The 26,546-nt window shown below is 41.7% G+C and overlaps 1 protein-coding gene and 1 non-coding gene across 3 annotated transcripts in view; one reads left to right on the top strand and one right to left on the bottom strand.

The window, feature by feature from the left end:
- The window catches only part of hmcn1 (hemicentin 1), a 93,901-nt gene that overhangs the window by 35,309 nt on the left and 32,046 nt on the right, over positions 1 to 26,546 (top strand). For both annotated transcript variants that reach the window (XM_074634866.1, XM_074634865.1), the window contains exons 11-40: positions 1,604 to 1,873; positions 4,743 to 4,884; positions 5,062 to 5,189; positions 5,714 to 5,827; positions 6,082 to 6,240; positions 7,433 to 7,624; positions 7,709 to 7,804; positions 9,579 to 9,706; positions 9,794 to 9,938; positions 11,319 to 11,431; positions 12,915 to 13,074; positions 14,930 to 15,095; positions 15,709 to 15,836; positions 16,308 to 16,559; positions 16,795 to 16,890; positions 17,116 to 17,310; positions 18,172 to 18,306; positions 19,147 to 19,290; positions 19,498 to 19,624; positions 20,226 to 20,380; positions 20,494 to 20,772; positions 21,261 to 21,542; positions 22,960 to 23,068; positions 23,158 to 23,327; positions 23,575 to 23,729; positions 23,869 to 23,992; positions 24,159 to 24,260; positions 25,098 to 25,274; positions 25,491 to 25,642; positions 25,901 to 26,024. In XM_074634866.1, the coding sequence (XP_074490967.1) occupies positions 1,604 to 1,873; positions 4,743 to 4,884; positions 5,062 to 5,189; positions 5,714 to 5,827; positions 6,082 to 6,240; positions 7,433 to 7,624; positions 7,709 to 7,804; positions 9,579 to 9,706; positions 9,794 to 9,938; positions 11,319 to 11,431; positions 12,915 to 13,074; positions 14,930 to 15,095; positions 15,709 to 15,836; positions 16,308 to 16,559; positions 16,795 to 16,890; positions 17,116 to 17,310; positions 18,172 to 18,306; positions 19,147 to 19,290; positions 19,498 to 19,624; positions 20,226 to 20,380; positions 20,494 to 20,772; positions 21,261 to 21,542; positions 22,960 to 23,068; positions 23,158 to 23,327; positions 23,575 to 23,729; positions 23,869 to 23,992; positions 24,159 to 24,260; positions 25,098 to 25,274; positions 25,491 to 25,642; positions 25,901 to 26,024 (4,719 nt within the window). The remainder of the gene's footprint in view (positions 1 to 1,603; positions 1,874 to 4,742; positions 4,885 to 5,061; positions 5,190 to 5,713; positions 5,828 to 6,081; positions 6,241 to 7,432; positions 7,625 to 7,708; positions 7,805 to 9,578; positions 9,707 to 9,793; positions 9,939 to 11,318; positions 11,432 to 12,914; positions 13,075 to 14,929; positions 15,096 to 15,708; positions 15,837 to 16,307; positions 16,560 to 16,794; positions 16,891 to 17,115; positions 17,311 to 18,171; positions 18,307 to 19,146; positions 19,291 to 19,497; positions 19,625 to 20,225; positions 20,381 to 20,493; positions 20,773 to 21,260; positions 21,543 to 22,959; positions 23,069 to 23,157; positions 23,328 to 23,574; positions 23,730 to 23,868; positions 23,993 to 24,158; positions 24,261 to 25,097; positions 25,275 to 25,490; positions 25,643 to 25,900; positions 26,025 to 26,546) is intronic.
- On the bottom strand, positions 22,423 to 22,504 carry trnas-aga (transfer RNA serine (anticodon AGA)). The gene has a single exon. It is a non-coding gene; the product is annotated as a tRNA-Ser (tRNA).

The raw sequence follows: 26,546 nt of genomic DNA, 5'->3' as shown, positions 1-26,546 counted from the left end.
TTTAGGTGGCTATACTGTGACTCTGATGCACAGTTTCTATTCAACAGCAGAGCTGAAACACAAATACTCACTGGTCACCACTATAATAAATGCATAACAATTTACGATCTCACAGAGAAATTCATAATCTCTGTAATAAATTACTTGCATGGTAATTTTGTGATCATCATGATGTCAAAGCTTTGAGCACAGACAAAACCAGTGGGATCATATAATGATTTATACTTTTAGTTTCACCACAGGGCAAAGCAAAAACAACATTTTTGCCTTTTTCCAAAATCCTCTGTAGTGCGTTTTTCTTTTCTTTTTTTTTTTTCAATCTGAGCCCTTTCCATTATGAGACACCAGAGCTGACACCACATGAGTCCCAGTGCAGTCAGTAAAAGTCTCCTTGTCCAAATTTTGCTTTCCAAAAAAACGTCCTGCTTTGTGAAATTCACTGGAGCTTCGTCGACATGATGAATGCCAAGCAAAAAGGAAGGAGGTGGAGTGCAGAGAAAAAAGAGAGTGAGAGGTAGTTGAAAGACGCTTTGTGAAACAGAAGACGGAGAGAGGGAGCCAGACAGGGATCTGTGTAATGTCTGAGCGTAACTCATTACTGTAACTCAACCACCATGTTCGCAGCCCAAAGGTGGAGAGGGGGCTTAGTTTGTCCAGCTTTTACCTCTTATGACGTCTCTAAAAGTTTTGGTGAAATGAATCCTCCTTAACCACAACTTCAGCCTTTGTCACTGGGCCAGTGATATTCTGAACAGGATGACAGGCCTCTGCATTTTATTCTTGAAACACATACATAATACCCACTCAGCTGCCAAAGTTATGTCATCCTAATCCCAGGGAGCTGTGCTGAAATCTCCAGCATCCTCCTTGTATCAGAGCCAAAGCCTCTGCTACCTCTCCTCGCTCTCATCCTCTCTTTCTCTCCCTTTTGTCTTTCCCTGCTTTGCTCTGGCTCACCCTTCTGAAAAAAAATGATTGAAGACACACCGAGGCTCAAGGGAGAGTTTTCAACATGGTGATGAAAGAAAAGACAGAGATGGTGGGAGAGAGGGATAATTAAGATATGAAAAGGTTGAATAATGAACATCATTCTAATATGGGGTGTTTCATAAATACATTTCTCTTGCACACATCTAAGATAAGCTACATGGAATATCTTTATTCAAAGTTCAGAAACACTTAAATCCAAACACACCTTGTAGGTGATGGCAGTGCATCATATGAGGATTAGACAGACATTAATATGCTGATTTTGGTGATGATGTTGAGTGAGTTAAAACTCTTCAGGACTGGACAATAAAAGAGAAAGTAAGAAAGAAAGAAAAACCAAAACATTATCTGTGTAACAGAAATGTGTTTCCCCCATCATCTCATAACCCTTCAAATTTACCTTGCAAACTGTGAGGAGGTCCTGACCCTCAGGTTGGGAACAATTGGTGTAACTCAAGTAGAAAGTAAATTTTTTGGTATGAGGATAGATGCATTTAGGATAAAACATTACTATAGATTTATAAAAATCTGTATGGTCTGCAACATTGCTCTCCATGACAGGAAAATATTACGTCTCTACATACGAAAGTAACAACTTGAACTCATCCTGCAGAGCCGCCTCCCGCCATCACGGTCGAGGGTAATGTGACCGTGTCTCCCGGCTCCCGTGCTGTCCTCACCTGCAACATCGCCAGCACGGTCAACTTCAACCTCACCTGGCTGAGAGGAGGTCACGATGCCCGTCTGGATCCACGGGTGCAGGTCTTGACCAACCTCTCGCTACAGGTGTCCGCCGTGACCCCAGATCACTCGGGCTGGTATGAATGCGTCGCTGTAAACGAAGGAGGGGCGAAGGCAGAGCGCATCTACCTCACTGTGCAAGGTGAGGAATGTGTTTATATCTGCATGTGTTTCATGTGATTCTGTGGTGTAAGATCAGAAATGTTTGAGAAGTTGTTGCCCGTGCTCAAATACACATCGTCTTCCAACAGCTGGGGCTACCAGGCTACAGTTGGCCTTTAATCTGGTGTATGTGTGTGTGCTTACATGTGTTTGTGAGACTTTTCTTCTGCGTGATTTACACCGTGGGGGGATCAGGACTCTTGGCAAACACAACCCCCGTCCCAAATACATGATCGTCTCCCAAGTGCCCCCGCCCTACTTCCCTCCCCAGCTCCCTATAATTCACCTTAATGCTTTATGGGACGTGTGAAAATGATTTACGCTTGACTCTCAGGCAGCGCTAAAGTAGAGTTTTCCATCTCCGAACAGCTCTCATAGTCCTGTTCCTAACACTTCACTGACACTGAATCAGGAGTATCGCTCGCTATCTGGCCAGCACCACAGAGTATCGGCCCGAGCTTGGCCAGGAAATGCCGATGTAATACAGACATTAAAACCTGTCATTAGCAGATGATTTCAGCCAGAGCCCATTGACGAGAATCCAGGAGGTTTAGAGAGTTGAAAGAAAGTAAGTGAGAGCAGCGAAGAAGCTTTGTTTTACATAATCCAAATCCAAATGAACATCCAGTGTTTACTTTGTTATACAACCATCAGTCCCAGAAGAAGTTGATTCAAAGACCATATGCTGCTTACTGTCGGCTAAATTCCTCCTTGTATGCGTCCTGCCAGGTCTTGATGCGCTGAAAAAAACAAACATATTCTTTCTCTTTTAGAATAAAAAAAGATATTGTTCCACTTCACCTTGAGCTGACTTTTTTTTCTTGAAAAGTTGACTGTGATTTTTAACTTGGAGGGAACAGTTGTGTCTGCAAGATAAAACCTCAATAACACAGATTGAAAAGTTGCTGGTTTTAATAGCAGTGCTGCAGACAGGTTTGGAGGGGAACTCTGTCATTTGGCTTGTCTCACTGAGTGATAAGTTGCACAGCTGACCTTGAAACATTTTCCCTGGTTTGACTGGATATTTTTCTCTTTTCATCTCTCCTCACCCGTTCATCATTTTTCATATCATCTTGTCACAATTATCTTCGTTACTCTTTTCTTTAACCAATTTCTTACTGCTTCCTCATTATCTTTTTTTTTTGGCCTCATCTCTTTCTCCCTGTAAAACATCTGTCAGCAAGCCCTTGGAGTATCCTAATTACCCCCTGGTCAGTCCCATCCTAGTTATTAGCCTCACTTTGAAGTGAGTAAAGTCTGCTGACATCTTACAACACTTGGACGACACAGAGTGGCACTGAGTGCATGACCGCATGCCAACAGAGATAGGATGAAGAAGATGTGTAGCTGTTTTAGTGTAGAAGGAAATATTTAGGAAAACGACCTGAAAACATTATTGTTGATGCACATCGGGATAGGCATTGTAAGTGGGAGTGAATGTAGATGAGCGAAGGAGGAAGAAAGAGGGAAAGACGGAGCTTCTTACTGACACATAAATGCTGCTGCTGACTCAGGGTAGAACAATGTGCCTTCCCTCTCAGAAACCTCCTTGTTCCTGCCCCGAGGGGGACAGGGTGACCTCGAGAGTTGGAAGAGGCAAGTGATTGAGAGAGCTTGTCTTGGCTGTAAATAAAGTTGTTCTGACATCCTTACCTTTGACCTTGTCTGGGTTATACAATCAGCTCAGTACAGCCTGAGGCACCGCTAAGATTAGGTTCAATACGTGGCATGTTGAGGTATTTCAATTTGTTTCAGGTCAAGGTTGTAATATATCAAAAGTATTGCCTCAAACATTTTTGTCAGCTTCTAGGAAATATGCTGCTTTTCTTTCAAAATGTGGCATCACTGATGATTAAAGTTGAAGCATCAGTACAAAACGATCTATACATTCCTTCACACCTACTGTACTCAGACGTGTGACAACCTTCTGAACTTGTGACTACTGGTTTTCTTTGACCACAGTGGTTACCCTCAGCCAACCTAAAGACACTGTCATGCTTTGGTTTATAGATGGCATGCAAGTTACTTACTGTCTTCCTTCCAGTCATAGGAAAACAATAAATACCTCACAATAAATCCCTCTCTTGCATCTTAGATGGACACAATGTTGTTGTTTAGGAAGTGTTCTCACTCTGTATTTTTCTACACGTTGGAAAGGTCAGAGACTCTTGAGATATTCCTAGTAGTGGGAATCGAAAAGAGGAAACACGGCCTTGAAGGGATGAGTTACAGTCCACATCATGAATCAATTGGAAAATCATTTTCCGATTCCACAGATTCTCCGGGTCTGGATTCAATATTCCTCTCTGTTTTACCAATAAAGAGGAAATGAGGGTGAAAGATATGCTGTGAAACATTATTAGTTATAGTATCAGCCATCACTCTTCCTGCTACAGTGACAATAAAAGTTTATGCTCCATCACATCTTATGGCTAAAGTCATTCAGGGTTATGGAAGAAGTTCCTGACTAGCATATAAAAGTAAAAAAAAATCAACGACATCAACTTAGGTGTAATAATATGTAACAATATAAAGAGTTTTATGTGATATTTTTCAAAGTCAAATACACTCATATCTAAATGATGGAACTAATATTTAATTAAATATTTTCACATTGAGAAAAGAAGCCCCAGATCAACTGTATACAAATTTTAATCTGTCACTTTGATTTTCACTTTCACAACTTCTTACCATGACTGTTTCAAAGATTGATTATTGACTAATTATTTAAAATTAGCCAATGCAATCATTTAAGTATATTAAGTGAATTGAGTGGCTGAATTAGACGGAATATTGATGAATTGATTGATTTAGAAAATTTGTATCGTTGTACATCTCTTTTCCTCTAGAGGTGCCCAGGGTTTCAGTAGAGCCTCAGAATCAAACCTTTACAGCGGGAGATGAAATGAGGATCAGATGCTCGGGCAGCGGCTACCCTCCACCCCGTCTGGTCTGGACCCACAATGACATCTTCATCGTGGCATCCAGCAGGTGAATTCAACTTTCTCATGAAGAGATTTGAGGACTTTAATGCATGTTAATTGTATTTGTGTTTAATGATATCAGTCAATCAGAATTACTAGTTTTATTTGGTCTCTCTTCTATTTCACGCTTCCATGTCCACTTTTTGATCATGAAAATACTGAATTGTGTATCTTGCGTGTTCAGACACCAGATGACTTCTGATGGCACGCTGGTTATAAGAAACATGGAGAAAAAGGATGGAGGAGTGTATGGCTGCCTCGCCAGCAACCAGGCTGGGACAGACACAGTGACCTCCATCCTTACTTACATTGGTGAGTTCCACAGAGCAAATGCATCCATCTATCCATTAGCTATACCCGCTTATCCTTTAGAGGGTCACAGGGAGCTCGAGCTAATCCCAGCTGACATTTGGCGAGAGGCTGGGTAAACCCTGGACAGGTGTCCAGTCAGTCACACACATACATACACACATACACACATAGAGACAGACAACCATTCATGCTCACATTCACACCTACAGGCATTATTAGTCGGCATAGACCTATTTTTTGTCTTAAATATAACTTTAAGTCAGACTTGCTATAGACACTTAAATGTACCTGTTGCATAAAGCTTCCCTATGAGTGACTAATGTAAGACTGACTTAGATAGCTTGTTGCGCAATGCATTATGGGTGAAATAAGACGCTTTCAGAGAAGAGAAAAAATGACAGATGCAACAGCGACACCACCACCAAGCTGCAATATGCACATCCATATAGTATGTACTGCATTTCATTTTGCTCTCTCTATCATATTGATATTCTGTTTATTGATCAACAATTGTCCTTCCCTAGAAACTCCTGTGGTGACTGTGGCTTTGAGTGATATTCTCATTGGCATTGGTGAGACCACAGTGATGGCCTGTTCTGCGTCTGGAATCCCTCCACCTGAGATCTGGTGGTACAAAGGTAACACCTGAGAAGCAGGAAAAAGTACAACAAAAAAACAATATTTGCACATTCTGGATGAAAACAACAAAACAAAAAGCATGAAAAAATATTAAAAGCTCTGCGTGGAGCTAAAATAACACCCCTTTCGAAATGTACAGAAACATTAAATGCACGGAAGGATTGAAAAGTTTAGTTTTTCCCATTACGTGATCACACAATCCAAATAAGAATCAAGCTGACCACACTCCACTGTTGTTTGTTCTAAATGCTAGGTGGTGTCCAGCTGCATTCATCATCCCTCTTGGACGTGGACGTGTTAGGAGGTATACTGACAATCAGGGAGACCCAGGATGTTGATGCTGGAGATTACACCTGTGTAGCTGTCAATGCTGCTGGCACCTCATCAGGAAAGATCTCCCTCGATGTAGGAGGTGAGTGGCACCAAGATTAGTTGTAAAAACACTAATCAGTATAATGAACCCACAATAAGAACTGAATTAATAGGAAGATTTGTGTAGCCTCACCAGTGCTGTGAATGTGCAGACTGCGGAGTTTGGTAGAGATGGAGTCATTTCTTGTTTCTTGTGTTGCAATGTTGCTACAGGTAGCTGTTTCATGGTATGCATCTTAAACCCTTAAACCCTCAATGAATTGGGTGTTAAGGCTCCCAGTATACACTAGTGTGTGATGTCTGTTTATAATGAAACAAAGGCTGCTTTGGTGCCATTAATGAACGATGCCTTTGCCAGGCCAGGGACCCAACGTGTCTGGTTTACACCTACAGAGGTGTGTCAATGTATGGTTAACTGTGTAAGCTGGAATTTTGCACATGCACAAAATATAAAAAATAACTGACATGCACAACATAGAACAATACATACCCAGAGGTTTATAAATCTGTTGTGAATACTGCATTTGCATATTTTCTGCTGTTGTCAATCTACGCATATGAAACCCCAAATTGTTCAATATTAAATAACTAAAAGCATTATGAAATAATTACATGAATAAATTGTGGAAAAAATATAAATTAACCAACAATCTGTGAAATAATTGAAGACAATGTTAAAATGATTTGTTTTCATAATAACTGTATTTTATTGGATATCATTTTTATTTCATTATAGACATTTTATTTAAAAAATATTTTTTTCAGAAGTCTGTTTTTATTTAATTATGGCATATTTTCTGATAACACTACTCGTGTTATGTGATTTGTTTAAAGATGAGAGGGTGATGTCAACACCACTGTCCTTAAAAGCAACATTATGAAAGTGTTATTGGGGAAAATGTCATTATGAAATAAAAGCAGACTTTTGAAAAAGCGCATTTTTAAATAAAATTATCTATTATGAAATGAAAATAAAAATGTCCTATAAAGCGATACTATAGAATAGGATATATTTATTATTTATGTGATTATTTATTTCATAATTATTTATTCAATATTTAACACTTTGGCACTCGATATACACACAGTTCAGTACATCTGGTCCTAAAATCAGTAGTGAACAACCGGAGCTTACATGATGGACAGCTTGATTGTCTGTAGAATGTAATACAGATGGATGGATATCCCCTAAGCTTTTTGACTTTTTCCATCTTCAACCTTGATCGTTCCAGCTGCACCCAAGTTCACCCGAGAGCCGTCAGATGTGGCGGTGGACATCGGCTCCAATGTGACCCTGTTATGCCTCGCCCAAGGTCACCCCGAACCACAGATCACCTGGAGGAGAGACGATGGACTTCAAATTTTCAACAGGCCCCGGGCATATGGCACTATTACACAGAGCAGGGAAGCTCTACATATCACCAGTAAGTCTTTTAGTGAAATGTGTTCATACACATAACACATGAAAATGCTCTAAGTTAATGCCTAAATATCATTTTTTCTCTCAGACCTATGGGTGGAGGATGAGGCGGTGTATATCTGTGAGGCTCACAACCACTTTGGCAGAATCCAGGCCCAGGCCGGAGTCACTGTGACTGGACTGAGTAAGTGCTACATTTGTTACAATTAACTTTCCTGAACTGAAAACACACTGTGAAAGGGTTAAAGTCGGAAGCCTCGGTTATACTTTCCGTAAGGACGGTCACACGGACATGAGCAGATGTGGAATCGTGACGAGGAAATGTTTGGATCTTTCTCCTCGAGGCAAACCAACATTATCAAAGCTTGTCAAAGTTCTCTATTTTCTCTGCCTATCCGCGTCTGCGAAAACCTGCCGCAAGAACCCTCACAAAGGGGTGTGTCTGATGGTGTGACGTCACTTTGGCTGTGCGAACACTCGCAAACTCCGCGGATACGCCAAGCAGCGGTTAAGTTTGTACGGAAATTAGCCCGCTACAACGGTGGCAGTGGCAACGGTACTAATAAAAATGGTCGCTGTCTGACCATCCTGCTACGTTGATTTGAATGGGAATGTCCGTTCTACTCATATTCTATTTCTATGGCATATACACACTCACACATGCTTACATTCTTTCATTCATTCCTTTTTGCTGAATATGCATTTTTCTGAGTATGTCTGATCAAAGATCATATCTACTCTCCATGCCCAGTACATTTTCTAAAACAACATACAGTAACTTTGAGTGCCTACATCTGTCTGTATGTCCTTGTGGTCGTGTGTGTGTGTCTGTGTGTGTGTGTGTCTCTGTTTCGGTCTTTACACGTGAGTGTGAGTTCATTAGCACATTTCAGTGGGGTGTGTTTGAACACATGGGTCTTGTTAACCACTGTTTCTGTTTCACCGTTTTCTTTACAGTGGAAACACACTGAGCTCTTATATGTGGGCCAGAGGTTAGAAACCACAGACCCACCCAGATGACATATATTACTGCCCCACTGCCCTATTTCCCCACTGACAATGTTGTCTCACGAGACACACACACCCAATGCAGAAGCACATGTAAAGTAGCTTCTTTGGACAGTGATGGAAGTAGCAATGAAGTTGGCATGAACGTTTATGTGCGTGTCAGTCAGGGCGGTTGTCAAATTCCCCTTGACGACACCCTGTTGTCTATCACAGCCCTCATAGATGACATCAGCGTTGTCTGCGTGAACACAGCCAAACCATTTAGAAAAATGTGATGTCATTAAGTGTGTGTGTGTGCGTGTGTGTGTGTGTGTGTGTGTTTATGTAGATGTTGTGTATAGGTATGCATATGTGAGGGAAGAAATGGGTGTGTTAATACTTTTAACAGCTGTGGAAAATACATACTGTATATGCTGTATTGTTCGTGTGTTTATAGCAACCAAGCATTCCCTATTCATCATACAGTACACACACAAACACTTACACATGTGCGTCCTTTAAGTTTTGCCAGAGGCAAAGACCTTTGATCTTAATATATTATGTTTGTCTGAAAATAAATACAACCACACTTTTCTGTCCATTCTGTTGACACACAAAATTTGAAACATTTGTCATATTATTTTCTGAATTTTATGGCTGTCTGGGACATGTGATATTTTCTTTAAGGATGAACTAGATTGTGCGTGTGTGTGTGTGTGTGTGTGTGTGTGTGTGTGTGTGTGTGTGTGTGTGTGTGTGTGTGTGTGTGTGTGTGTGTGTGGCCTCTATGCACAGAAGAGGCTGCTACCGACATACTGTACATCTCAACCGTATCAAATAGCTTCACATGAATTTACAGCTCCCTGCTGATATGAATCTACTTAATCATTTTTCTTGTATACTTCATCCTCTCAGCCTCCTTGATTTTTGTTTTACTTTAGCTCTGTATAACTGTTTGCTGGTATCCGCAGCCTTGCCTGTCATTGCGATGAGTCCGACTGTGCTCAGTGTGATCGAGGACCAGCAGTTGACTTTGCCCTGTGTGCTATTGGCTGGGAATCCGCTGCCTGAGAGGCAGTGGCTACACAACTACGGCTTGGTGAGTACAGTTTTTAAATGTCTTCCATGTCTTTATTTGAAATAGCCACAATTTCATTTGATCCAATTTAACCTACAAATCTTTCAGCTGACCTCAGACCAGTACCTGACAGTGAGGAGGGACGGCAGTCTGCATATCGAGAGAGTCCAGCTGGACGATTCGGGTGACTACACCTGTTTGGCTGAAAACATTATCGGAGCCACCAACCATACTACCACTGTCAACGTCTATGGTAGAGTACAAAAACTTACATACAAACCAACTATAAACAGACATGCATATGCCCAAAAAGCACAGTAGTTAAGTCTTTAAGGTACCTTGTCGAGTTTTTGAGCACCATTTGGACCCATATAGAGTGGTGCAGGGATGACTTTTTTTTGTAGTCAAACCCGGAAGTTAGCATTGCCCTGGGTTCCCTCGACTCTTTTGTTCACAAATTAACACTTTTATGATTTTATAAGTGTGAATGCAATCACCAGACGTAAAATTCTAATGTTACGCTATAAACAAACTACACCACTGTCGCATGACTTCATGTCACCACCACTAGGCTAAAGGTGGCATTCATTTGATGTAAAAGGTACCTAAAAAGGAGAAACAGAAGATCCAAAGACAATGTTCTTGTTGAAATGGCAACATTTTACTTTACGCCTCCCTGTTTATAAGCAGTATATAAACATTAAATAAATGGTTTACACACTATAGTTCCTGGTTCCTGGTATTGTGCACACTGGGACACTTAATGGAACTGAGCCATTGTTAATGTTATAAAGCACCTATGCTGTTTCTGCAATGACGAGTCAAAACACCTTCTATGAAAAAGGCCTATTGTAAATGTTTTATTAGATATGAAATGCCCCTTCTGCTTTTTCTTTTTCTTTTATTCTGTTTCCTCCTCCATTTCTCACTGCCCCACTTAAATGTCTCCTTTACACTGCAAAGGGCTCTTAACCTCATGAATAGGATTATCTTTGAGGTTGCATTAAAACCAGGAGCAGCTGAGGGTACTGGCAGAGTTTGGAGCAGAGTAAGAGGGGAAAATGTGTTCTCCATTTATACCAAAGTCAGCCATTGCCAGATTCTACCAACTTAAATAGGAATTGTCCGCAGCATGTACGCAAAAGCTCCCTCATGAAATTAGGTCAGTACTTTTCAGCTTTACGTACACAAAGCACTGTACATTTACACTATGTAGGTCAGTGTATAACTACATTTAACATAATAACCGATGAGAAATACTTTCCATAGAGCCTACATAATGCAAAGTACATAATGCAGACCACCATGCAATACTGGCTCGTATCGTATACACTGTGTATGATTTTGTTGTTTAGTTAAATCACATTTTTCATTTCCAAGAAGATGCTCCAAGCCTCCCAGGGCTGATCTGTTCTGCAGATTCCCGGGGTTGTGACAAACAACAAAAACAAGACAGATAGTGAAGTAGAGAGGGAAAGGATAAGAAAGGGAAGAATAAAATAAGAGACACACGCAGACAACACTATACAGAGCACAAATGCATCTTTACAACCAGATTTTGTAAATACTTGGTGAATGTATGTATGCACAAAAACATATTAGACTGACTGTGTCTTCATTTTTATGTTTCCAGTGATTCCTACCATTCAGTATGGCCCTCAGGTGTTCAGCACAATTGAGGGCACACCCATCACTCTGCCCTGCCATGCCAGTGGAGAACCCACCCCTGATATTACCTGGTCCAAGGTATGTATTGGCATTACCTGTCTCAGTATAAAGTGCACCATAAGAGCCAGTACTTCGCTTGCAGTGGTGTGCTGCAGACCAGATCTCCATAAATGGCAAAATAATAAAAGGCAGACCACATGAAAAGTATGTCAAAAAACATGCAGATCAAATGTATAACAGCTAAGATTGCTCATGATGCATCAGATTTTGGCCAAATATCACCAGATGAGACTCCACAACATGCAGCATTAGGAAAGCTCTATCGTATATATATCTATAAGTAAGCAATGTCATGCCATCTCAAAGTGGAATTGTTTTTTACTGACAGCTTCACATGTCTAAGAGGCATTTTATGATGTTTTGACTCACAAACTCCCTGCGCAGATACTTGTAAGTGATTGCTGTTATGGAGCTCAATTGGATTTGAAACATAAACTATTTGTGTTCATGTAGTATGGCTGTGTAGATTTGAGCAGAGATAAGCTGAACTTGAATTGAGTCCAGATGTGGATGCACTGTTTTCAACTACAAGGAAACAGGTCTTTGTGTTGTTTTGTGTCAAATGTCAGGGTTGCTATATAACTTTTAGCACAATACTTATTCTATTGATGGGCTGTGGCAAGACAATAGCACATGATAGGAACATGTCTGTGTGAGGGTATATGCATGTGCCTCATGTGCTGCTCCATGAAATCAGCTCTACCTGTGTCCATTAGTACAGTGTTCTCAGTCTTTACTTGTGCACTTTTGTGTGCTAGTGTATGTATGTGGACAGTTCCTCCCTCTTTCCCATCTTTTACACTAGTTTCTCGGAGTTGTAAAAGCAATGCTGTTAAAGTGAACAGGGCTACAGGGACATATGAAACTAGACTCTGTTAAGTTTTGCACCAGCTGTGAAGATGTGATTCCCTCTGATTCCTTTGCTGTTCTCTGTAACATCAATCAAGTCAAGTAAAGTTAGTCATGTCAGATCTGGTCTTGCATAGCCAGGCCTATCTCTAAAGCGCTGTGTCAGCGCTAAAGAAACATCTGGCTCCACACGTTATCATTCTGGTATAGAAAAAAAACGCTCTGGTTTGGCTTGTTTGTATTTCTTTAAACCAATCACAATCGTCTTGGGCGGCGCTATGCACAGGATGCAGCAAAGATGCCCTTGCAAAATAGAAAGCGTAGATAGCAGAAAGTGAGGAGAATGCCGCCTGCAATACGTGGCCAATGGCAGGCTTATACCCACAGTCTATATCGGGTGACGACACAATCCTGATGCACTGACATCACATTTGCCTCATTCATTGGTTTATTTGATTGTATAACTATCAACATTTTTATTCACAGCCCTTTTATTCAACAGCAGTGAAGAAAATTGTAAATTTATGAACGCTTAGTTGGTCAAACCACACATCCTGCCTCTTTCTTGGACACCGCTTCAAGTGTTAATAAAGCTGAGTTAACGAAACAAACTCTGGCCCCTGCCCTTTCCCTGCTGTGATTTGTCTTGTAGGGTGGGGAGCTGCTGTACTTGGGTGGTCCAGCTTTCTCCCAGGATTCTGACGGCAGCCTCCTCATCACCTCCCCCTCTGGAAATGAGACCGGAGAGTTCATCTGCACAGCTACCAATGCTGCTGGCTACGCCTCAAGGAAGGTCCAGCTCACTGTCTATGGTAAACCTCATCACCAGCTAAAGGACCTATAAAGTCTGTACAGAGACAAAGAAGCTACATGTAGCATTTAACTCCAACAATTTATTACTAAATGAAATCATTAGTATAATTACTGTGTACCATTGTCTAGCAGCCTCTACCAGCTGGCAAACTACATTACAAATCATGTCATTGTGTCGGATTTTGCAATAAAATGACTTCACAGCACAAAGTTAGATGCTTAACACTACAAATCAGGATTTAATATCCACTATTTAAAGGTATAATATGTAAACGTTGTTGGTTGCTGTTTGCAAACTCACCGCATTCGAAGTTGGCCACTCCAACACAGCACAACGAGCAAGGGACGGTGAGAGAGCAGCGATGGTGGAGCGAGCTATAGAATGAATGAAGAGAGGGAGCGCCATTTGTGAGAAAAAAAACCCAGTGAATCAGAGAAATAAAATGTTATTTTATGATTGTTTTACAGCAGTTAGGTTCTAACGCACAAATATACACAACCGCAACTCCAACACCTCTGCACAACCCTGTGGGAAGGTGCCGAGTTGCCAGATTTTGAATGCATGCAGCCAAAGGGCAGACTGTCCTCTCTGCTTGGTGTGTGTGCCTCGGCACACTGATAGCAGCACACAGCAGAGGAGATTGAGAGGAACATGGGAAACTCACAGCGACAAAACCGTTCTCAAATACGGCTGCTTTATTTGCTAAAAGGGACTTGTGCCTCGGTATCAGACATCGAGTGGCGTGACAAAGTGGCAGTATTTGACGACCTGTAAGGGCTGCCCACCCTGTGCACTGTTATTGGCTGTGAAATACACCCCCACGTGGGGCCCAGAGGCTCTTTGCTGAAGCACAGAAGAGTCCTGAAAACCGCAAAATCAGAAGAAAAGAGAAAATCCAGGCAGAGGGCAGAGTCTCTGTAGATACAGACACCACCACACACTTCTAGTGGGCCATAAGTGATGATTGAGAGGGATTCTTTTTGTATCAGTCTACACAATGTTTTTTAGGAAATTCTTGCACATTATACCTTATAAAGCTTTCAACTTAATTGTAGTTTACGTTGTTCATGTGCAGATCCAGTGTCCTCAATGGCAGTTATTGATTCATAAATCCAATCATAAGGTTAAACTTCTGAACTTTAATGTTTCTAAATCCTAGAATACACAGTTACTCACAGCTATGGCCCACTTACGTGTATAGGCGTGAAAATGGGCAGATATTCAAGGGCTCAGCAAGTCATTGTCTCCACTTTCCTCACAGTTCTGCTTGTTCTACTCTCCATGTTCAGTGCTCAACTGCTCTGATCGTCTCTGGAGGAGGTGGTTTTCAGAAAATAGGGAGATAGATATGTGCCAACCTGCTTTCCACTTCTTTAATTTACGTGACAGCTGGTAGAAATTGCAGTAACTTGAGCGACAGCTTTATACTGTATGCAAGATTTTATTATCTCTAGCCCATTTATTGACCACTTTTTCCCAAAAATTACTTTTGCTTGATAATCCCCACCTCCATGAATCAATGTGATGACCACCTTTAAAGGTAGCCGCTCTAAGAAAATATATAGAAAATGGCTTTTCTGATGATGTGGGCAAAAGGTTGTATGACTTTGTACTTATGTACAGTCACATAAATCCACTATGAGCAATGGCAGATCCTGTTAGGGAGGAAGGAACAATACCAACACACTCATTGCAACAGGAAGCAATTTTATTAAATCTCTTGTTGTCTTTTTCTCTTTTGAAATTAACTCTTTGTTTGCATCTTTATACTTTATTTATACATTGTCTGAAATTGTCACATTAATGTCTAAGAACTTTGAATTGAGTCGCTGTTTCTGTGTATGTATGTCCAGTCCGTCCTAGAACAAATGCTGGTGGCGACGGCGGCTCAGCAGAGCCAATGAGAATGTCAGTGATTGAGGGTGAGGACGCCATTTTGCCATGCGAGGTCCACAGCGTCCCACCTCCCACCATAAGCTGGGCCAAGGAGAGGCAGCTCATCTCCCCTTTCTCTCCCAGGTAAAACACATACAGAACCACACACAGCAACAACCCCTTGTACACTGCTGAGGTACATATTTAAGCCATTTTTCACTAAAATCCCGCCTATTTTTTCAGACACACACCTTGCTGCCTTAAAATACACAACCTCAAATAATATTGTCCATTAAATATACTGTAAATAAACATTTGATAAAATCATGTCACCCTTCCTGTAACCTCAAAGTTTGTAGTTCTAAAAGACTAAGAGAACCTCCATGCTGTCTACATTGCTATGCTCTGTCTGTGGACCGTTCGGAGCCTCAGGGTATAGTTTGTGGTTTTATGAGATGACTGAGTAATCATACTCTTCTCTGTGATCTGTTGAACCTACTGTGCGCCTGCCACAGTAGCTGTGATTGTGGTTGATGGTGGATTAGTAAGAATTACTGAAGTATCTCTTTAGAGAAATTAGCGAATAAATCATTGAGTGGGAAAAAACCTGTGTGTGTGTGTGTGTGTGTGTGTGTGTGTGTGTGTGTGTGTGCGTGTGCGTGTGTGTTTGCTTGTTTTGTAATTGGAAGCTTTTCACTCAGACTTTCACTTTACAGTTTAGTTAATTGTTGTTTGTGTGTGTATGTGTTCCCCCCAGACACACTCAGCTTCCCTCAGGCTCTATGAAGATCTTGGAGACCAGAGTTTCAGACAGTGGACTTTATGTGTGTGTTGCCTCGAATATTGCTGGCAACTTTACACAATCCATTGAGCTGAGGGTTTTGGGTAAGTTCAAAGATCACAAATACTAACAAAGACTTAATAATGGTATTATCAAAGGTTCCTGAGCAGCAGTATAACTTTTTTTCTGTTATGGATGCACAGTAAGGATTCCTGTTTGTCTAAGTTTACTATGTCAAAGAACATTTTAAGGTACCATAAAAAGTTCACATGATGAAATGTGCAATCATTTGGATCAACATTTCCCTTCCCTTAGCTGTCATGTAATTGAGTCTGTCAGCTATGGCTGAACAGCATTGAAAACTACCCATTCAATACTCATTTCTACATTACCCAAGAGAGTTGAGAGACATTTGGGACTACATGTACATAGAATAACTACTGAATGACAGAAGCACATACACTATAGAAGCTAAACGTCCAGGCCCATAATATATCTTGTGTGATGAATAACATTCAGGTGCAGACAAAGCATTAAAGCTTCATTAATCTGGTCCTCTGTCATCTGTCTTGCAGTGCCCCCCAGTATCCAGGCTGGCCCCAGGGTAATGAAGGTCCAGGTGGGTCACCCTGTGGAGCTACCCTGTGTGGTGAGAGGGGTCCCAGAGCCCACCCTCACCTGGACAAAGGATGATGAGAGGTACCCAGTATCACCTGATGGCAGCCTGGCACTGAGAAATGTAGGGCTGGCTAATGAAGGAACCTACACCTGCACAGCCACCAACACTGCAGGCAGAGACGAGGCTCGAGTCCGGCTTCTTGTGCAAGGTTGGTTTCGGTCAATGCCTTGATCCCACACACTTGCACTGTGTTCATTGTACTTTCATGTTTTTAAATGTTTTCAGAGTTGTATGTCTCTTTAATTTATTAAGATTAAAACCAAATGACAAAAATGTGCAGCACAAAACATTGTACACATGCTAAAGTAAGACATAATGTACTGTACCGTATGTTCAGTTCTGTTTATATCTCCCTGTTTGATTATGTGTTTGTGGGTTTCCAGTGCCCCCTGTGGTCGAGGTGTTGGAGCCCCCCTTTAATAGTCCGCTGCAGGAGAGAGTTGCAAACCAGCGTATTGCATTCCCATGTCCTGCCAAAGGTAAAGGAAAATATCCACCCACCCTCTGACATTATGAAGAAGAAGATAATTGGCTATTTTGTTTCCCTGTGTAGGATAACAAAACTCACTAACCACTCTAATAGTGAAAATTATATACTATACTTCACTTTCAAAAATAATGATGTGTGTCAAGTACACCACATCCTTTTTGCCAACGGTGTGGGTTTCATTTTCGCCCTTGCCCTATCTCCTTCTCTCTTTCAGGCCTTCCTAAGCCAGTGATTCGATGGTTGCGTAATGGCCAGGAGCTGGTGGGTAATGAGCCCGGCGTGTCCATCCTGGAGGACGGTACACTGCTGATTCTGGCCTCTGTGTCACCGCTGGACAACGGAGAGTATGTCTGTGCTGCCGTCAATGATGCTGGATCCACTGAGAGGAAGTACCAGCTCAAAGTTAATGGTGATAGTCTTATTCTCTTTGGTTCTGACCTGTGACTTTAGAATAGGTTTACAAGTCATTTGCTGACACATCGCTGAAACAGTACAGTAGCTATTATCTTATCCAGGAATCCGGGCAAGTACTAGAAGTAAGTCGCCATTACTGCGGAGTCGAGCCCTTCATACGTGTGTTTCAATGCAAATTGTCCTAAGAAGTGCACAATTTTCTACTTTGATCTTTACTGTCTATGTAACGTTACTTTTGACTATGATGTCCAGGAGTTTGAGAAGAACCTGTGCAGTTCTCAGCTGCCTAACATTAGCCTAAAGTAACGTCAGCTAAGTTAAAACTGCTTAGCTAACGTTAGTTGGCTGAGACACTGTCTAGGTGGTCCCACAGAATAAATTCACTCAATCAACCAATTGTGGCATTATTGCGAAATATAACGTTAGTTGCTCTAACTAGGGCAACCTAATGACCACATAGTAAACATCATTTGGTCGCCATCACAAACAGAACACATACAAAGTGTCTGCTAACCGTGTTAACTGGTGATTCTCAGCCGAATGCGTCGTGGTTGCTTGTAGTGGCGGCAGTTGTGTCCTCGTAAAAGCCTTCAATTTTACTGTAATCAATTTTAAATACATACTCATCTGTGTTTATTATCTACGGCAACCATTTATGTAAGTTACTACGAGCAACCACAGATGCTTTCGGCCTAAAGTCACCAGTTAATACTGTTAGCAGACAGTAAAGTCACTACGACTTGCCACCGCAGTAATGGTGGCGGCGCTAGAAGCAGTCGCCGGATTCGTCTATAGTTTGCATCCATTTGATTCCATGGAAACTAATGCTGAGTAATCACCTTTGACACCTCCACAGTCCCCCCAGTTTTCCGTGGCGGGGAAACGCCAGGCAACGTGTCATTGGTTCTGAGCCAGTCCACCAGCTTGGTGTGTGATGTCATAGGAAGTCCGACCCCGGTCATCACCTGGTACAAGGATGGGACTCATGTAGGTGAAATCACATTGAATAAGCTGTTAACATATATTTAAATAAAAAATGTTGATCCAGTTTTTGTACAAATGTTCTTTTGTACAAATGTTCTACTTCTTTCTAAAGGTAAATACACACATCAGAAACACAGTCAGAGAGATTAAGTAACATGCTGCCGTATAATTTTCATAACCTATACTTAAACAGTGGTCAAGTAAGTCCTCTACAGGGATTGGATCACAAGACTTGACAGGCATAAGAGTAATGAGAAATTATAATGACCTTTCCTTTCATTTATTAAGTGCTCATAGAGACTGAGTGAGCTCTAATCACAGGCTACACTGTCCAGGAGAACAGACCCGAATATCCCTGTGGATCCTGTGTGTGTGCAGCCAGGCCAGCCATGGTCAAAGCTGTAATGACAGAGTAATTATGATAAATTGATGCGAGAACAGAGAGTTAGCACACAATTTGCTGTAATATCCCAGTCAGCTGGCTGCTTTTTGTTCCCTTGGCTGCCTTACAAATTATTCCTGCATGAGCAGATGGGAAAATCAGAGCGCTTACTTTAATCTGTTAATTATGAGCAATGTAACGAACGATGCTCTCTAAATGTTTTTGGCTCCAAGCAACACAACTGCCATGTTTTGTACATTGTTTTAATCATATTCCTCAGCAGAATAGTTCTTTGGCTCTCAGACAGCAGTTGATTTTCAGTTCTGCTGTTTTCTTAGACTTTTATCATGATGTCTTACAATTAGCCCCACAATTACTGTCGGGCAGTATTTCCTAAACTGTAACTTATGCTGTTGTTTTAGCTTTTGTGTTTGATTTAATGTATTTATGTTGATCGACAGGTAGTAACTAGCAGCAGCATCCAGATTCTTGACAAGGGAAAAACCCTGAGACTACTGAAGGCAGCCACAGCAGACGCAGGCAGCTACAGCTGTAAAGCGATCAACATCGCCGGCAGCACAGAAAAGGATTTCTTCCTGGATATACTGGGTGAGTGAGGGCAGTGAGCAGTTGTCTATGGAAACCCCCATAATTACGGGGAAAGAGCTGTGTGCAGACATACAGAACTTGAAATTAATGGAAAACGCTTTTGATACATAATAGCAGCCACATATGAAGGACTCTTAAGCTTTCTCATTTAATCAGTTTCTTGATGAGTCAGCTAATATACAACAATACTCTCGCTCTGTGCTCCAGTCCCACCGACCATCGTGGGGTCAGGCTCTCCTCAAGATATTTCAGCCATTGTCAAACAGGAGGTCAGCCTGGAGTGCAACGTGCAAGGAGTGCCCTTTCCCACAATCCAGTGGTACAAGGACAGGAAGTAAGTGCCTTCTACTCATGAATGTATAATAAGACCTGGATACGGTGCCACTGCTCAGCCTTGCTTCTAATTTTTTCCAGTGGCCACTGGCGTGCGGTAATGCAACAAAAATCCCCATATGGCCCTAAAAGCATTTTCCCCATAGACCACTATTGTAAAAGAGACTACTGTAAAACTGTTGACAGGACACCTTGGACTGCAAACAAGGTCAATTATGTCTCTCTCTATCATGCTTTTTAGATCCATGGAGGTTTTATGTTTGTAAAACTTTCCTCGAGCCGAGAAAAGTGATTTAAAAATCTGTGACATCATCACAATGTAAAGTCTATGGGCCGAACGGGAACTTGCGGGCGATGCCAGCGGTAGAAACACTAGTGCACATATTCAGTGGGCCGCATACCCTGGAAGTAAACCCGGCAGCTAGAAATCGTTTTTGGCATATGCGCCAGGCAAGCAATTCTCATTGGAATGAATAGGTGCCACCTTGGAGTCCGGTGTCCAGTTGTTATAATACATCCATGCTTCTAATATCAGAGTATTAACTGTCTATTTTATGGTAAGAATTATCAAACAAATTGAATAAACTGGGTTCTGTTTCTAGGCCGGTGTTTCTTGGTGATCCCAACCTAGAGGTCACCAACAGGGGTCAGCTTTTGAGGATAAAAAGTGCCCGTCTTGGAGACAAGGCCCGCTACCAGTGTAGTGTCACAAATACAGCTGGCAAACAGTCCAAGGACTTCGACCTCAGTGTTTATGGTGAGTGTGGATTTTGTCAGGTACTACATGCAAAGTCTGCTCTTCATACGGTAACCTAACATGACAGCTGCATTACAAATTTCAGATTCAAAATGTTTGTGCCATTGTTCTAGTGCCCCCCACCATCAAAGGTGCTAACATAACCACAGAGGTCACAGCCCTGCTGGACACGGTGGTAACACTGGAGTGCGAGGCACGCGGAGTGCCGCTTCCCACCATCACCTGGTACCGCAACGGAGAGGCCATCCTGTCCAACCGACAGGTTCAGTACGTCGAACGAGGCCACTACCTGAAGATCCCTCGGGCGCAGGCTACAGATGTCGGCCAGTACACCTGCAAGGTGACCAGCGTGGCCGGGAATGCTGAGAAGAGCTATGAACTGGACGTCTACTGTAAGAACCTGATAATCTACAAACATCTGTGTGTCAGCTTGAAACAAAAGCTTTTAGAAACTTTTTCTATGTGATTTAGAAAATCTAGAGCACATTTTGACATTAACTCTGAACATAAGTTCCCATTGTCTCTGTAGTTGCAGTCCTTCTCATATGTTCTGAGCTCTGAAGCTTATTATTATATTAATCAGAGCTTTAAGGCATTTCACTCACAAAGCAAAAAGACATTTGAAGCATGCAAGAATAATTTCAAACAGCTGTGGATAGTCGGCAAACAATTTAATGCAAAAATAAAATCCTTGATACTTGAAGAGCATGAAAATGGATACAGCGTGGAGGACTTGATGCGTAAAGCAATTTTACATGTTGTTGGCTGATGAAAGCCTTGAGTGTAAGATATAAGTAAGTTATCAGTCAAGCAGAAAAGTCCTTGAAGCTTTAACCCTTTTGTTCTGTTCCTTTTTATGCATCTTTCCCCACCCCTCCAGTGCCTCCTACCATTGCAGGGGGTGATGACGGGCCAACTGAGAGGAAAGTGGTCCTCAGTAAGCCTCTGATTCTGGAGTGTGAGGCTGGGGGACACCCTCCTCCCTCCCTCACATGGCTGAAGGATGGCATTCCTGTGCGTGATGGTGAAAGTGTCCGTCTTCTCGAGCAGGGGAGTAAAATAGAAATCCTCTCAGCCACGGTGTCAGACTCAGGACGTTACGTCTGCGTGGCTACGAGCATCGCTGGAGAGAAGGAGGTCAAATACGACGTCAGAGTTTTAGGTACGGAGACACACAAACATAACTATATATTATGCTGACACTAACATGCACAGCAAGTACACACACTCATGCCTCATTGTTTTTATTATTACATTGTCACCGTCTGGCAGACCCAAACCCAACGAGACTTGATGAGAAGACAAGTAGGCTATCTCTATGCCTTGAAAAATGCTTACAGCTTACCTTTTTAAATTTTGTAAAATAGAACTTGCTGTTCTTTCCACATCGATTTCTTTTTTGGACCTCAATTGTAGTTCTTGTTCTAGTCTCATTAATGAAAATAAAGATGGATTTGTCTTCCTGCGTAGTATATGAACAGCAGTTCAGCATTTAGTTCCCCACAGCTCACACGGACAGCAAGTTCAAAAGAAGTAGAAGCCAAACATTTGATTCAGCCGATGCCAGGTAAAAACACATCAGAGAGAAAAGACTTCAGAGAAGGTTGTTATCTTAAACTGGCCACCCAGTTAAAATGTGTTTTATAGCTGCTGAGAGCCAGGATATCTGTTAAGGACTCATCCTGGTCCAGGTTACCTCAGCCATAACGTGTGGAGCCATGTGGCTTGAGCTGTCATCATAAATCAGAAACTATCCTGAAAGCACTCTCAATATGACTCCAAGTGGGAGATAAATCATGTTTGTAAAAACTTGATATGCTTTCTACCTCTAACTCTTTCACAATGCTTATCAGTAAATGCCAGAGGAAATAACAATGCTTTGTCTAAATTAGTCTTGAAGCACTTCTGTAACCACATTGTAGACAGGAAGTATCCTCTCCGGCATCTAATCCCTCTGAGTCAACCCACTCACTCCAACGACTACAGCCTGTCATGTTTAGTTTATTCTTCAACAGTTTGCGTCAGCTGGAAAAGCATTGCACCGTTGTCGGCAGGATTTGAACCTGCGCGGGGAGACCCCAATGGATTTCTAGTCCATCGCCTTAACCACTCGGCCACGACAACTGCAACCTGAGCTGAAATAGTTCTGTTATCCTGAAGCTGTTGCTATCTACACCATGTGTGCATTCCACATGGGAAACAGACACCTGCCGTTTCACTGTGGCTTTGCACGTCTGACTGATACACCCACAATAACTCTTCATAAAAACCAGAACATTCAGTTTTAGAGCCAGAGACCCCAGGCAGCAGATTTTATCTTTACATTCCTCATACCATTTTACTGATCTTCTCTGATATTGTTACTATCAGCAACAAGAAATAGAGAAAATAAATAGAAGTAATGGAATAACAGTTCCAAAGTTGTGATTTTACAATTTTAAAAAAACAGCCTTTGATTCACCCTAACTTGGTTTTCCAGTCTCAAACATAAGGAAATATCAATTTTAAAAGTTTTCCAGAGTCGAATATACTGAATTATTACTTAAAAACGTCACAGATATTTATTTTTTCAATCCTAGTTCCTCCTTTCATTGATGGCGCCGATGACGTGACAGACAGCACGGTGATAATCAACAGCCCTCTGGAGCTGGAGTGTCAAGCCACAGGAACACCTGCACCGGTCATCACGTAAGAGCTCCATCTCATGCATACAGATAAACAGATTTAAATACACATGCACACAAACATATATTATCTCTAAAACAATTCTTTTCCAGGTGGTATAAAGGTGGAAAACCAGTCAGACAGGGTGAGGGGTTGCGGGTAGCAGCCAACGGTCGACGCCTGGTCGTTTCCCGCGCTCAGGTCTCTGACACGGCTCGTTTTCAATGTGTGGCCACTAATGAAGCAGGAGACCACGAGAGGGACTTCAGTGTGGTTGTCCATGGTAAAATATTAACATTATGTCTCATATGTTTTGCAGTAAAATGTATTTTCTGACAGCAAATGAATATACTGGATAGTTTTGCACGCACTATAATTGTAATAAATGTAATTTGTGCTTTAAATGCAAGCTACAGGGACGCTCCCACTTTGGGTAAATAAAACTCTCTGCCTTTTTCTGATGTCCTTTTTTTCCAAATTTGGTGCTAAGTGTTTTTAAGAGAATAACTCTATCCTCTTCATCTCCCCAGTTCCTCCATCCATTCGTACCACCGGGCCTGCTGAACGTGCAGTGGTTCTCCACAAGTCCATCAGTCTGGAGTGCATCTCCAGCGGCATCCCTCCTCCCAGCATTACCTGGCTTAAAGACGGCCGACCTGTCGACACAACACAGGGGCACCTTAAGGTTGGTTCCCTGAATATCAATTCATAAATTTGAAAATGGCAAATTCTTCCGACATGTAGAATATACTTTTAACATGAAAAGTAGTTACCAGTCTGAATTCTCTGTGTCCTGTGTGCGTTTGTGCTTGTATCTATCACAGCTGGAGTCGGCAGGCAGAATGCTAAAGGTCAAAGAGGCAAGACTAGAAGATTCTGGGAGATACACTTGCCTGGCCACCAATGCAGCTGGTGAAGCCCAACAGCACATACGGCTCAGTGTCCATGGTAACTTAAAGATACACACAGCACTATCTCTGCATGTTTCTGTCCCTTGTTTCACTCTTCTCCTGGTTTCTGTCGTGTATATACTCTCCCCTCTCTGTGTCGAGGGACTAGGTGGAGACAGGAGAGTGTCATCTGATAAATTATTGTTCTTATGTGTGTCCCTCAGAGCCTCCCAGCATCCCCTACTCTGGACAGATCATCAACCAGACCATCCTGTCAGGCTTTCCCACTGAGCTGGAGTGCAAGGCCACAGGCAACCCATTACCTGGTAAGACGGCTCACAAACTTCCTCCTCCGTCCTGCTGTGCTCACCCGCAGGCTCCAGGGCGGAGTTTCCTCTGACTGCTGAGTTGGAATTGGCTGTACTGCTGCTTTCCTTATCTCTAACCATTAATGGAACAGCGGAAAATTGACCTCAGATGTCTCCCTACAGGCAGCTTCACTCTCTTCCCACTGCCTTTCTTTCCAGTGTACAAGCTCAGTACAGATAAGCAGTCACATTCCAGTGTAATTGAACTCTTTTCTTGGTGGGCAGGTGTTTTATTCCAACAATTTGATATCTGTGCAACAAGGAAAATATTTTATTCAATTTTAAGCTCCATTATCCTAAGCAAAGAGATCTGGTTTGCAGGCTACTTTGCTCTGTTGATGATTCAAAACATGAACAATCCATATAAATATAAATATAAATATAAATATAAATATAAATATAAATGATTATTTCTCAATGTCTTCAACCACAAATAGTCAGATAGTAAATTCTGTTACTTGTTTATGAAGCACTAAATGGTAAAATAGATCAAAATACATGTCTCTGAACTGCTTCTGTGTTCCAAACTTTCGAGACTTTTAATAGCTGGTGAGGGTAAGCTTACTTTTCTGAAAACAAAATACAATGAAGCAGCTTTTAGTTTCTATGCACCACATGTCTGAAACAAATGTACACAAACTCTAAGCCAATCAAGGCTAAAACATTTCTGCTTTTTATCCAATGTTGTGTTGTTTCTGCACTGCAACTGCACTCCAGACTTTATTCCTAACCCTTCTCTGATGTAGCTGTGATGTTGCTTTATGTAAAGCACTTTTAATTACCTTTGTGCTTCAGCTATCACTTGGTACAAGGATGGCCGACCGCTGACAAGTGCAGCTGGCGTGACTATGCTGAAGCGTGGCCAGGTGCTGGAGATTGAACGAGCTCAACTGTCTGATGCTGGGATGTACAGATGTGTAGCACTGAACCTGGCTGGAGTTGCTGAGATATCCCACAGCCTGCAGGTGTATGGTGAGTACATACATTAATCAGAGATCTGCTGATGCTTTATGAACTCAGATAAGCAGACATCAAAACAAATGTTTCTCTATAATTAGAAGATGACTAAGTGGTCAAGATATGCTTCAGTTATCCAACTTCTTAAAACTCCAGCAGCATTGTAGAATTTTTCTGTACCTGACTATGTGTCATGCATTTATGCAATCATTTCTATTTCCGTCCTTGCAGTGCCTCCGGTCATCTCCAGCCGAGGTGGCACAGTAACAGTTGTGGTGAACGAAGCTGCCAGGCTGGAGTGTGAGGCCACCGGCGTTCCTCTGCCCAGCCTCACATGGCTCAAAGACGGCAGCCCCGTGGCGAGTGTATCACATGGCATACAGGTGAATACACATTATTCTAAACTCATATCAGTATCATTATATAGATGTTTGTTGTGAGCCAAAATGTGGCATAAATTTCCCTCAAATTGTTATATTGAATTAAATTAAACATATACATTAAAAGCCTACATTTGTATGAAACGTGTCAGAGAGTCATGATATTATTCTGTAGGTTTTTTTATGCCTATGTTTGTGTGTATTTGTGTGTGTGTTGTGTGCTATGATCGGATCTCTGACCTGTTTCTGTCTCCCTCCCAGGTGTTGTCTGGTGGCAGAGTGCTGTCTCTGAACAGCGCACTGGTTAGTGATACAGGCAGGTACACCTGTGTGGCTGTCAACGCTGGAGGAGAACAGCATAGAGAGTACGACCTGAGAGTTTATGGTGAGTAAATAAGCATTTATCAGTAGTTGTTACACACTATATGCGCAATGATTCTGTACAAATACAATATACATACGGCTACATATTTTACAGTATTTTACCATAGAAATATGAGGTAATATGATAAATATGAGTCTGAGTATTAAAAAATGAGTAATAGCAGGTTTTTAGCTCCAGTGATGAATCAATAAATCAATTAGTCAAACGATTTTTCAACTTATAATAACTTTAACTCATCATCATGATCCAGACTTAACAAAAAAAACGACAGATCTTGGATGAGAAGTGTCTTTTTAAAAAAAATTGGGATGCTTTAAAATTAGCATGAATTTTAGTATTAAAATAGTTGTAAAACCTTAGTTTCATTTGCCAAGTTGTTGGCAGGCGTTGTTGAAACAAAAGTACTTATGTTCAGTTCTACTCCTTAGGACTTCCTGTTCATAACTTTAATGTCTTTTCCTTGTCCCCCTTCTTGTTTTACTGAGTAATGGTTGTGGCCGACTGTAGTATGTCTTTCAACAG

Source organism: Sebastes fasciatus, chromosome 5 (genome assembly GCF_043250625.1).
Source record: "Sebastes fasciatus isolate fSebFas1 chromosome 5, fSebFas1.pri, whole genome shotgun sequence".
NCBI lineage: Eukaryota > Metazoa > Chordata > Actinopteri > Perciformes > Sebastidae > Sebastes > Sebastes fasciatus.
Note: the sequence above shows the minus strand (reverse complement) of the source record. Positions and strands in the feature narration are given on the sequence as shown.